Below are 13,788 nucleotides of genomic sequence, written 5' to 3' on the forward strand. Positions count from 1 at the left end.
GCCTAGTACCAAGTGTTTTATTTATATTCTATAAACAGCACAGGGTACTACTGGAAAGAGCCCAATTCGGGAGGCCGGCCTGGCTCCATTCCTTGCCAGTTGTGTGACCTTGGATAAGACAGTGTCTTTGTTGGGCCTCAATTTCTTCTTCTAACAAATTAAATACAACCAGGGCCAATGGGTTCGTTTGGGCAAAATAAAGCAAGAATTCTAATCAACTAACAGTGCAAACAACACACATCAAGACCCTATGCCAAGCTAAAGAATTAGTACAACAATGGGACTGTGAACAGAATTACACAAAGTCAGAGATAGGAGGAACCTTAGAGGCATGTAGTCTAAACAAGAATCTCCATTAAATGTATTCATCAAAGGGCCATCTAACCTTAGCTTGGAAATCTCGAGGGAGGAACAGGGGACACAACCCACCCCTTCCCAAGACAGTCCATTCTACTCACCTCTGTTAGGAGGTGTTTTCGATCAAGCCAAAATCTGTGCCTTGCAACCTTTCTCTACTACTCCAAGTTTCGCTTGCCAGGGCAAGACAGAACAATTCTAACCCCTCTCCCATGTTACAGCCCTTCAAATTCTTGTATATACCATGCCCTCTGGAATTCCTATTCCATAATTAACAAACTTCCTTCACTTTAGACCTCTGTTTCATAAACATGTTTTATCTCCTGATACTCATTCGTGTCTCTATTCGTTACTATCTGCACCCTCTCTCATACCTACCCCTCAATATGCTGGCCTGATACAGCAGTACTATCAAACTCAAATAGAAACAGGGGTCACTTAACCATACGTAAAGATCTCTGCAGACTACATAGTGACTTATAAAACCACATATTATCATAATCTGCTTTATTATACTTTTATTTACTTTGTTAAATATTTCCCAATTATATTTTCATCTGGTTTAGGGCACATTTGGGAATATTGTGGGCCACATGCGACCAGCAGCCACCTGTTTGACACCTCTTCTATAGAAGGAGTCAGAATATTCCTTGTTCTCTGTCCCTTCCAGACTTTCCCATTGTTGTCATCGTTCAGTAACATCCTCTCCTTTGGGGTTCATTCTACCCATATTTATCACCTCATCCAAATACTGAGGGCTGTTATTTACCGGCCCTATGATTTTCCTTCCTTTCTCAAGCAGTTCAGAACCTAGCTTACTGTGTTCCTCTGCACCCATCCTGCTTGCCCCCCAATAGTCTATTGCCATTCCAACTCTCTCTATACCGAACTCTCCTTACACCTATTCTTCACCTTTACTATCATCTCCAATCCCTCTACCTATTAGTACTTTCCCAGATCATAACCCCTCCTCTTGCTTTTCTTTCTTCTCTTTCCAATCTGAACCTTTTCTATAACCAGTTTAATTCTACATTATCATCTACTCTCTAGTCCCCTCTTTCCTTTCCCTGTGGTTGCTCAGACCTTGCCAAATCCTATTCCTGAATTTCTCACACTATCTTCCTTCTCCATGTATACTCATGAGCTGCTAAAAAAAAAAAGTAGAGGAAATCACATGATCATGCTGAAGAAGTTCACTACAAATTTATGTTATTTAATCTCAAACGGGTCCTCACTGCAGCAAGGCAATCTTTTCATTCCCCTCTAAGTCATTCCCTACCTCACTTCCCCACAGAAAATACTCCAAAGCTTTTCTGCTTTCCTCAAACCCCTTCCTTCTCAGGTCACTCTCCAGTCTGCCCCTCCTTCACACTAGCAGGCTGGCCCCTCAGAGGTGCCCACTCTCCCTGTGTCCCCAGAGTTTAACCTACCTCCCAGCATATAATAAATGCTTAATAAATTCTCTGCCTCCGTCTCTGTCTCAAACCTTCCACCCTCCCCTTTCTCCTTAACACTGGCCTCCTTACTGATTCTTTCACAAGACACTCCCTTTCCTGACCCTGGGGATTTCCCCTGGCTGTCTCTCAAACCTGGAAGTCTCTCCCTCCTCCTCTATGCCTACTGTCTTCCTTCCAATTTCAGCTAAAAGTCTACCCTCTACAGGAAGTCTTTAGCGATCACCTTAATTCTAATGCCATCTCTCTGCTAATTATTTCCAATTTATCCTGAATATAGTTTGTCTGTTCATGGTTGTTTACATATTGCCTTCCCCATTAGGCTGTGATCTCCTTGAGAGCAGGACTTATTTTGGAATATTTTCCATTTTGTTTGTTTGTTGGGGGGTAGGGAGATATCCCTAGTGTTTATCCAGTTTCTGGCACAGAGAAGATGCTTAATAGATGCTTCTTGGCTTGAATGGGAAAAGCCTCAAAAAAGCTGCTATCCACAAGGGAGAAAAAGTGTTGTGCCAATCCTGGCTAGAGACATGCTGAAGGACCCTTATACAATGAACAATGATGCCTGCCAAGAAGCAGATTCTGATGAATAACAAATGATGATTCCCCCCATTCAACAAGCATTCCTTAAGTATTTAATATATACAAGGCATTCTGCTGATGGTGAGGGATAAAAGGATGAAATATACACATATGCAAAAAATATGCTACAAGAAAGAACACCAGTACTGGGGGCTGGGAAGTTGTTGACCTTGTTATAGATTGCTAAAATTTACTCAACCTCAGTTAATCCTGCTGAAAGTTGGACTTCTGTAACAGAGTGAAGGCTCTTTTAGCAAACTGCTCCATCATCTCCTCATATTTACCAAGCACCTACCAAGTGCCTATCACTTAATGGGAACTCTGAGTAGCATAGAAAAAATAACTGGCTATTTTTGTATTTTTGCCAATATTGAAATCAAGTCTTCTATACAATAAGATACTGAGTCTGTGGGGGATGCAAGGATGTATAAGCAACTGGCCCTCCCCTCAACAAGCTTGTTTATACCAAACTGGGAAAACACACAAAAAAATAGCAAGACCTGGGAATACACGTGAGAGGCTGCCTGGTGGAAAGGGTATGATGCTAGACTTGGGATCAGAAAGTCCAGGTTTGAACTGCGCCCATAACACTGACTCAGCTTGCTTGCTTTGTGGCTGTTCAGTCATTTCAGTCTTGTCCCTCTCTTGGTGACCCCATTTGGGGTTTTCCTGGCAGAGATACTGGAGTAGTGTGCCATTTCCTTCTCCAACTCATTCTATGGATGAGCAAACTGAGGCAAACAAGTGACTTCCCAGGGTCACACAGCTAAGAAGTGTCTGAGGACAGACTCAAAGTCAGGAAGATGGGTGTTCCTGGCTGGAAGCCCAGCTCTGCCCACTATGGCGCCACCTAGCTGCTCCAACCTTGCAACTGTTTCCCTATGTGTAAAATGAAGGCGTCAGACTTGATGGAGTACCATTTCCTATTCTACCATTCTATATGATGGAGGCAAAGGAAGAGACAGGAAAAGTGTCGGGATAAATACGAGTGGAGGAGGACAGGGAGAGATGGGGCAGAAGTGAGCCCACACTACAGTAGGGGAGGCAAGGGGAAGGGAGAGGGCAGCACCTGCATGAATATTTCATGAGTCATCTCTTAAAGAAAGGAAGCATCTTCCAAAGGCAGGTGAGGGTGGGGGATAGAGGAACTGTTCCCATCGAGGGGACTCATCAGAAATCAGTATCTTGTCACTTTAAAGGTAAGAAATACAATTCACTCTTTTCTAACTTGCCAAAGGAAAATCACCCCTCATTGTCATTGCGCACATTCTTACATACCTTTGGAGAATGCCATTTTCTTGTGGGATTACACCATTGATAGCTGCCTGTGAACAAAAGACACAAACATCCATGTGAAAGAATAGCCAAAATATCCTGAAGATAAAACATCATGAAGGGAAATCAGCATGTTTTGATGGGACTTATTTTAGGCAAGAAACCAAATGTTTCCTTAATCATATGAACTACATTCAGTTAAGGCTTCTCTGACTTCTATTGCAAACTCCTCTTCTCTGCAGGCAAAAACCAGGAACTTGAAATGTAATATTTCCAAAACCCCAGCCATAAAAGGCTTGATTCTAGAGTCCTCATTTAGGTAAAATCTCTACTGATCAGGACCATACTGTATGATCAAGTCCAATTAGAGAATTTGAGGAAAGAAATTTTCTTTAAACCAGACTTCACTCCTCAAAATTTGCTGAACAGAGATGGGCAGGGAAACCAAGCTGTACCCAATAAACAACACAAGAAAAGCCAAATATGGGTAGACAAAGAGAGGTGTCCTACCCCCTCATTTTATATAGGAGGAAACTGAGGTTCAACACAGGGGAAAGCATTAGCCCAGAGTCACATGGGAACTGAGTAGAAGAATGAGCACTTGAAACCAGGCCTTTAACAACCCTACAAGGGAAGGAGCCCAGGTATGATGACCATATTCTAAGGAGGAAATAGGCTTAGCTTAAAGCTCCCAGCTCTTTCCACCACAGAGCTTCTAACACTGCTCTTGACACAGAGGCATTTAATAATGCTCCTTGATTGACAGCACAATGGATCCTAAATTTATTTATGCAAATTGGATAATAACAGCTCAAACACAAGGCTGGCAGGAGACTCATGGGAAATAAGCAACAAGTGTGATTAGTATGGGAGCCGTATGGCACGAGTGTGACGCAAGGCCCTGAAGGCCACTTTATCATAAGACTTGGAGCTGTAAGGGAATTGAAAGATTACCTAAAACAACTCCCTCAGTTTAAAGTGAGAAAAATGAGGCCTTGAGAGAAGAACGGATCTGCTTACCGTCACAAAGCCACAAAGCCAAACCCCAAGCTTTCTGACTCAGTCAAGTGCTCCTGCCACTGCCTGGCACCACAAGCAGGCCAGCACAGGCTGCGGGTTTGTTGGAAACCAATGGCTGCAGCCAAACTGTGCCTGCTTCCCTCTCAACTATCAACCTGGCAAATGGAAGACTTTGTGAAATGGTCACTCTAAAGTTTGCCAGAAGTGGAACCTTCTACCCTGCCCTTACTCCTGAGCCAAAATAGAACAAATCCTGGCTGGCAATGGGGAAGGGGCTGGCCATCAATTGGGGAGTTAATACAAATCACACAGGCAGAGCAAGCACACCACAGGAATGCCGGTAGACCAGAAAGCTGTGACAGACATCACTTTCCAGGATCCTTGCACAGACAGAACGATCAAGGGCCAGGCCTAGACACTTGTGCCCAATCTGCTGTCAGCAAGTTCCATTTGACACAATCCTTCCTCTCAACTCTCACTTTTCTTAGAGAATAAAAAAGCCCATGCTCTATTTCTTACTGCTCCTCACATACGCCATCTCCCACCTCCGAACCTTTTTTGTAAGGCTGTCACCGCATGCCACGAATGCACTCCTTCAGCACTTTTGCTTCTTACACATCCCCAGTTTCCTGCAAGGATTAGACCAAACACCACCTTCCACATGAACCCTTTCTTGATCCAGGACCCGGATCTTGACCCTTTCCTAATTTCCTAATCCCCTCTCCCAAACCAGGGGCTAAGGCCTTCCCCTCAACAAATCCCCTTTTATCAATTTTGCCTAGACTGATGTAAATATGTTATCTCGGACTAGAATATCAGGTCTAGAATATGAGGGCAAGTACTGTTTCATTTTTGGCTCTGTACCCCCGGGGCCAAGTACAGCACCTGGCATAAAGCAGATGCTGGACAACAAATGCTTACTGACTTGGGTGATTGATCATTGAGGGCCAGATAGACTAAAGAGGAATTTAATTAATTTTTAAATTAGTTAATTAAAATTAATAATTTAATTAATTAAAAGAAGACAGTTTTCACTGGTAGGATATAAAACCACAGCCTCTACTCTCCCAGTTTCTGCCTCAGTAAAAATGAGGGAGTTAGCCAAGATGATTTCTATGGTTTCCTCCAGCTCTAATATTCTATAATTCTAAGATGAATAACAAGGTACGGGTAGGAGGGATGACAAGGGCCTGGTCTCAGATATTAACAGAACTGGAGACAAACGATCAGATTCTAGAAACTTTTCAAATATAAAATGAAATCAGCAGAGCATCATTTTTCCAACAGACATTCATAGCCTTCCAATGAAAGGGAATTATTATCTGCTTCCCAAATGCATTTTAAAAGAGATCTGATTGTTAGGATTTTTTTTTTCCTGACAACAATCCCAAATCTGCCTCTGGGTAACCTCCTAGTTGAGGTTCTAGAGGCCATGCACATCTGCCTAATTCCTCTTCCACAGGAAAGCCCTTTATTATTTTATAGCTAAGAAAAGTGAGGTAAGGGACAGGTAGGTAGTACAGTGAATAGAGCACTGGCCTTGGAGTCAGGAGGACCTGAGTTCAAATCTTACCTCAGACACTTGACATTTACTAGCTGTGTGACCCTGGGCAAATCACTTAACTTCAATTGCCTCAGAAGAGGGAGAGGGAGAGGGAGTGGGAGAGGGAGTGGGAGAGGGAGTGGGAGAGGGAGAGGGAGAGGGAGAGGGAGAGGGAGAGGGAGAGGGAGAGAGGGAGAGGAAGAGGGAGAGGAATGGAAAGAAAACTGAGGTAAAGGGACCCACCCAGGATCAAGGTGTCAGAGGCAGGAAACAAGCCCAGATCTCTCCTCACTCAAGTACAGCCTTTTGTCTACTACACCACAGTGCAATGCTAAGGGCTGTGAGAGATCCAAAGTGGAGAGATGTTACTAAGTAGGGCAACCAGTGAGTGCTTCGTGGAAGAGTCTAATGGAGTTCATACTGGATCTCATCTCCTTGGGATCCTAACTACTAAAGCTCTGCTTGCAATATATACTTCTAACAATATGTGATGGACAAGAGGAAACAGAAATGTTGGAATCTACTTCCCAGGATTCTTGGGGGAATCTTCTTCAACAGTATGAAATACATAACCAAGACGGTCTTCAGCAAAGACAGAACAAATGGAAAATGGTGTATTTGTAACAAATGTCGAACTTTTCTTTCACTGGAAAAGGGAAAATAAGAGCACTCATCTACATCCTCTTGGAAAGATAGGCAGCCTGTCATTGTCAGTGAAATAAGATTCCTTAGAAAATAGATTTATATGTTTTAGATTTTCAAAGAAAAGTCACCATAATCAAAAAATGCAGTGTTTAATTCCAGTTCCATCCCTTACTGGCTGTATGATCTTGAATAAGCCACTTAAGTGGCATTTGGCTATGATAATCCAATTCAATAAATATTTATTAAGTACCTACCATGTGCCAAGCACTGTGCTAAGCTATACTACTATATTAAAATAGCCTCTTTTTGGTATTTCCACATTTCTTCCTTCCAATCTATCCTCCATATAGACACAAAAGTGATTTTCTTAAAGCAAATTCTGACCATGTCAGACTGTACTGGTGCCCTCCTGCATCTGGGATCAGAAATGAATTCCTGTGTTTGGCTTTTAAAGCTATTCACAAGCTAGCTTTGACCTATCTTTCCAAACTCATTCATTATACATTATTTCCCTTTTCATACTCAACAACAATGCTTCTCAAACTGTGCTGTAGGGAACCATAAAACAACTCAAATTTGGTCTTTTTTTTTAATGAATCTTATGTTGTTTAATAACAAGCATTAAAAATAATAATGTTATAGCTAATATAGACATATGTTTTGCATGTCACATGTATAATTGATACCGGAGGTAGAGAATCTGAAACTCAAAATTTTTAAAACATGAATGTTAAAAATGTTTTACATGTAACTGGGAAATATTGAAAGAAATAAAAACATATTTAAAATAATAATAGTAATAATATTAGAAGATTTTACTAGGAGAGTTCTGCCAAAGTTTAACTTACTGCTGCAGACAAGTTTGAGAAACAGGGAAACACAGTATGGTCAAACAGGCCTTCTTGCTGCTCCCTAGACGCTGCCCGCTGGGCCACAGTCTCATATGAAGCCCACATGGGGAATGCCCGCCGTCCCCTTGAGAGAAGCCCTCACCTCCTTTAAGACTGACACACACGCAACCTTCCAGACAAGTGGGGTCAGGAACAGTGGAGTCCAGATCCTCCCTCACTCACTTAACTGCCCCCCTCCAGCCCTGCACAGGGTGACTTGGTGAGTCACTGTATTTCGGGGCCTCAGTCACTTCCCCTCCAAAATTAGGCGTATAATGAGAAATAACAGCATCTACTTCAGAAGATTATGGGGAAGACTAAATGAAATAGCCAGCAAAGTGCTTTGTAAAACTTGAAGTGATACACAAACGGAAGAAGATGACAAAGTCAAAGTTCCCACGTCCAAAGCCTCCAAGAAAAATATGAATCAGTCCCAGGCCACGGAAGACCTCGGAAAGGATTTTGAGAAGCAAGTAAGAGAAGTAGAGGAAAAACTGGGAAGAGAAATGAGAGTGATGCAAGAAAATCATGAAAAACAAGGCAACAGCTTGCTAAAGGAGACCAAAAAAAATACTGAAGAAAATAACACCTTAAAAAATAGACTAACCCAAATGGCAACAGGTCCAAAAAGCCAATGAGGAGAAGAATGCCTTCAAAAGCAAAACTGGTTAAATGGAAAAGGAAGTCCAAAAACTTACCAAAGAAAATACTTCCTTAGAAATTAGAACAGAGGGGCAGCTAGGTGGCACAGTGGACAGAGGACCAGCTCTGGAGTCAGGAGGACCTGAGTTCAAGTCCAGCCTCAGACACATGACATTCACTAGCTATGTGACTCTGAGCAAGTCACTTAACCCCCAACTGCCCTCACCAAAATATAAATAAATAAATAAATGGAGGGGGGAGAGAGATAAAGTATCCAGGAAGTAGTAGTTTTCAAAAGAGCTACAGAGAGGTCAAAAAGGCTAAGGACCAAGAATAAGTAAATGTATTTCAGTCAGTCAGTCAATGAACATTTACTAAGCATTTACTATGTACCAAGTACAACTAGAAGAACACTGGTAAGCTTGGAGAAAGAAGTTTCATTGAGATACTGACTTTATAAAAAAGATTACAAGGAACTGAGGAGAGGCTGAAATGGAGACAAAAAAAGCTGAGTGAAGAAGATGAGGCAATGAGACCCCAGCTTCTCAGAGACTGGCTATGAAAGAGTTGCCTCTCCCATTGGGATATAAGCTCTTTGGAGGGAGAAACTGTTTTTTGCTTTTTTTTTCCCTTTATATCCTCAGTGCTTAGTTAGCATAGCGTCTAGAACACTTATTAAATGCTGGGTGAATGAAAGGGTGGTAGCTTGAGGGGATGGCACGGGCATAGGCAGGGTTTTTATTAAGAACTAGAGACCTGAACATGCTTACAGGCGAGAGAAAAGCAGACAGTAGGTAAGGAGAGGGGGAAGAATGAAAATGAGCATTTGTATAGCACCGCCTATGTGCCAGGCACCGGGCTAAAGGGCTTTCATAAATACGATCTCATTTGATCCCATTTTGAGAAAAGTCCTAGGCCAGACACCTTCATTCCTCTCCAAAGTCATCCAGGTAGACTGGCCACCATTCCTCACTCTCTCACTTTTAAAGTCCTTGAGGACAGGGACTATCTCCCTTTTTACTTGTATTTTTATCCCTAGAACTTAACACAGTACCTAGAAAATAGTAAGAGTTCAATAACTGTTTGTTGATCTGACACATTCAGTAGCCCAAAGGTAGAAGCTATCTATAATAGAGGTCCTAATTAAGAAAGAAAATCTAACCTCCTAGGATCACTGAGATCTGGTGGGGTGAGACCCATTACAAGAATGTAGGTCAGGATATATATACATAAAAGAAATAGAATAGGTTGCAAAAAGTAGAATGTGGTAGCAGTAGGAAAAGCACTGCCCACTAATGAGGGATACTTGTGCAGAAATCCAAGAAAGGGGAGGCACAATGGAGGAGCACGTGGGATGAAAGTCCACGGAATGAATGAATGAGCAAAGCACCTAGCTATGTTCTGGGGATACAAAGAGAAAAAAGCAGGATAGCTCTCAAGAAGCAAACCTTCCAACTGGGCAGACAACACATATAATAGAAGGTTTCAGGGGCAAGTCAGATGGAAACATCCCCTAGTTCTTAGGGTGCAGGCAGCAAAGCAGCTAGATTGTAATTAATGCCTCTTTTTAATTTTATTTCTACTCATCAAATAGTATCAGCTTCTTACGTTGAACCAATTGACTGGGCCAAAGACTGTGCAAAACTGACCTACTTACCTCTCCCTGTCAAGCCTCTCCACTTCCCAACTTCCCCAGCAGTGTCTAAGATACCCACCTCCAATCCCTCAGGCTCACGACCTAGGAGTCACCTTGGACTCCTCACTCTCTCTTATCCCTCCATATCCAATACAACGCTAATGCCTGCCACATTTACCTTTGTGACATCTCTCCAACCAACCCCCTTCTCTCCTCTGACACTGCCGCTCATCACCTCAAGCCTGGACTGCTGCCATAGCTACTGGTGGGCCTGCCTGTCTCAAGTCTCTCCTCACTCCAAGATATCCTCCATTCAGTTATCAAGTGATTTTCCTTAAAGCACGGGTCTGATCATGTCAGGCCCTACTCAATAAATGCCAGGGGCTTCCGATTACCTCCAGGGTCAAATACAAAAATGCTGAGTTTGGCTTTCAAAGCCCTAGTGCCTCCCCCTCCCCCACCCAGGTACTCTTTGATCCAGTGACACGGGCCTCCTTGTGCTTCTACAAATAAGACACTCCATCTCCCAACTGGGCATTTTCTGTAGTTGTCCCCATTCATGGATTGTTCTACCTAGTGCCTTCTCTGGGCTCTTTCAAGTCTCAACTAAAATCCTACAGGATTTTAAGTTTTAATTTGAAAATTCTACAGGAAGCCTTTCCCGACCCCTCTTAATTTTAATGCCTTCCCTCTATTAATTACTTCTTTTTCCATATTTATGTGCTTATTGTCCCACCACCACCACCTACCCCCATTTCCTTGAGAGAAGGGACTATCTTTTGCCTCTTTGTATCCACAGCACTAGCACAATGCCTGGAACACAGCAGGTGCTTATTAAATGCTTACTGACTGACTGATTACCTGCGCCAGCTTGTATGCTAAAAAAGCTATGGATACAAAGGAGGAGAAAAGTCCCCTCACATTCTTTAGAAGAAGGCAACATGCAAATAACTAGGTACATACAAGATACAATGGGGTTTTGTAATGATCCAGAAATCTGCCAGAGCTCGCTCTCTGCCAAAAGCAGAGAAGTAGACAACTTCTTGACAGGTTTTGTCATAGTTTCATCCTTCAAGAAGTCAAGAAGCCAAGAAGGAGGGATTCTTTTTTGGATCCGATTCTCAACAAGAAGCCAGTTGCTAGGGTGGAAATGATGGGAAACTTTGGGGAAAATGAGAGCTTCATCTTAGCATCTGTAACAGAAAATCCAGACTAAATCTAACATGCAGCCTAGATTTTGGAGAAAAACTAATATCAAAGGATTCAGAGGCAGAACAAGTAGAATTCCATGGAAGAATTCTAGAGATGAAGTCAGAGCAGAGAGATGAGAAACTCTGAAGAATTATATTCTAAAAACATAAAGGAAAATCATTCTAATTTTAAAACAAAAACAGCAAATATATGAAGAGACCAATGTGTATGCAGAACAACAACCTATTTAGATTTATAAAAGATTTATGTAGAAACGAAAATCAAGATACTCTATGAAGCTAATACTCAATGTGAATATGAAGACAGTAAAAACATGTAACTGCCTTTGAAAAATTAAAGTCGCCTGGACAGGAAAGATAATCTCTGGCATTAAAAGAGTGAATGGAGAGGAGGGAGGTAGGAATAACCATTTATTAAGTGCATAGTATGTGCCAAGCACTGTGCCAAGCATTATACTTTTATATTTTACTTATCAAATATTATCTCATTTGATCCTCACAACATCCCTGGGAGGAAGGTGCTATTATTATTATCAAACTCATTTTGCAGTTAAGAAAACCGAGGCAGACAGCCAGTAAATGATTTGCCCAGGGTCACATAGCTGGTAAATGTCTAAGGCTGGATCTGAATTTAGATTTTCCTGACTCAAGGCATAGTGCTCTTCCATTTACACTGTCACCTAGTACAAATGAAGAAAGGGAATTAACACATGAACAAAAAAGCATTTGTTAAGTGCTAACTGGGCCAAGAACTGTGTAAGACAGTCTCTGCCCTCAAGCAGCTTATGTTCTTATAGACGGAGCCAGGTCATGTCACTTGAGGTGGTGGCAACACACACACAGTGAAGGAGTAACTAGGGAGGAGTATCCCCGGTGTGGGTGATCTCAGGGAGAGATGGTGACTAAAGGCACAGGAAAGGCATGGATAAGCCGTTCCCAGGAGCACTGGCAGGATGGATTGGAAAGTCAGCCACGGGAAGCACTCTCCAATCAGGACAGCACAGGACAATCCAGTGGGAGTGTCAGAGAATAAATGAAGAAGTCAGGCTTTTCCTTATTTCTCTGACTTGTTGTCCAGAAGTAGATGTCACCAATGTTGGTGATAACATGTGACCTATCACAGAAAAGAAAACTGAGTTTGCAAACTGCTGGCCAGTGAGAGTTAGTTAATACATTCAAAAAACAGAGCAGTAGTCACCAGGTCAGCCTAGCTCCAGTAGTAACAGGTTAAGTCCCACGTCCTTTTTTGGCCAGGATCACTAAACTGGTAGGCAAGGAAAATAGTATAGAGTTTATCTAGATTTTGGCAAAGCATTTCATAAAACATTCTTTATATTCTTGAGGAAGAAAAATATGTGTTTAACAACATTAAAACTGGTAATATGTGAAAGTGGTTAGCGACCATGAAAGGTTCATTATCTCCAGCAGATTACTACAGGAATTAATTCTTGGTTCTATGCTACATAACGCTTTTATTAATGACTTGGACAAGGATACAGGTGACGTGTTTATCAAATCTTGAAATGACAGAAATCTGGCAGGAATGTACTGGATTAAAGTGGCAGGAACCAAAGTTTCCACGTTTTACTAAAGTGAGCTAAATCTAGTAACAAGAAATTTCACTGGAAAAGAATGCCTACATTGCCATAGAGATGCCTCCCTGAGACACAGTGACTTGTTCCAACTGGGCCTTCCCAGAGGTATTCAGTGAGGACTTCTAGGAGAAAGGCTCCACAAAGAGTCACTTGAAGCTCAGAGCTTGAGCTGAGGTGGGGTTGTCCTCCATCTTGGGATCAAGCAGGAGGCCATGTTCCAAGCTGTGTGCTTCCTAATTCCTTCCTAAAAAAATAAAACTAAGATGGTTGCCTCTGTTGCTGCTCCTGCTACTACAATCCATGACAGTGGTGCCAGGCTGGGGAGAGAGAACCAAGGGAGGGAAACTAATATGAACTGCGACTGAGAGCACCTCCAGAGAGTATTCTTTCTCAGGTTGTCTCCAATTCAGGAGACTGAACTGGACAACTCCCAATTAACTACAACTCTTCCAAATTATGCTTTCCATTCTTCACAGGAAAAAGGAAGGTATAAGCAAAGTTAAAATGCCCACAGTCTTTTACATACAGATAGACAGATATAGGCATAGATATGTGTGTGTGTATGTGTTTTATAGTAACACTTTTTATCATAACAAATATTTAGAAATAAAATAGATGCCCATTGATTGGAAAATGCTAAACAAATTCAGAGAAGCAGGAAAAGATTTATATGAACTGATTAAGAATGAAGTAAGCAGTCAAGAAAACAATATAGACAAAGACTAGAACAATGTAAATGGAAAGAACAGCCACAAAACCGTCCAAAGTGAATGCTGTAAATTACAAAGGAATAAGAATAGCTCTAAAGAAAAGACATGAGAAGATGCCTCCATCCATCCCACCCCACCTCTTTCTACATGTTGAAGGTCCACAGACATGGTACACTGCACATATTTTCAGACTTTTTTGATGTACTGATTAGTTTCTCTAATTTCTTT

General features: G+C 41.9%; 1 protein-coding gene across 2 annotated transcripts in view; it reads right to left on the minus strand.

The window, feature by feature from the left end:
• FAF1 (Fas associated factor 1) overlaps window positions 1-13,788 on the minus strand; it is a 415,784-nt gene that overhangs the window by 315,523 nt on the left and 86,473 nt on the right. For both annotated transcript variants that reach the window (XM_020987731.2, XM_020987730.2), the window contains exon 3: window positions 3,672-3,718. In XM_020987731.2, the coding sequence (XP_020843390.1) occupies window positions 3,672-3,718 (47 nt within the window). The remainder of the gene's footprint in view (window positions 1-3,671; window positions 3,719-13,788) is intronic.

This window comes from Phascolarctos cinereus, unplaced genomic scaffold (genome assembly GCF_003287225.1).
Source record: "Phascolarctos cinereus isolate Bilbo 61053 unplaced genomic scaffold, phaCin_HiC Scaffold_5;HRSCAF=322, whole genome shotgun sequence".
NCBI classification, from domain to species: domain Eukaryota; kingdom Metazoa; phylum Chordata; class Mammalia; order Diprotodontia; family Phascolarctidae; genus Phascolarctos; species Phascolarctos cinereus.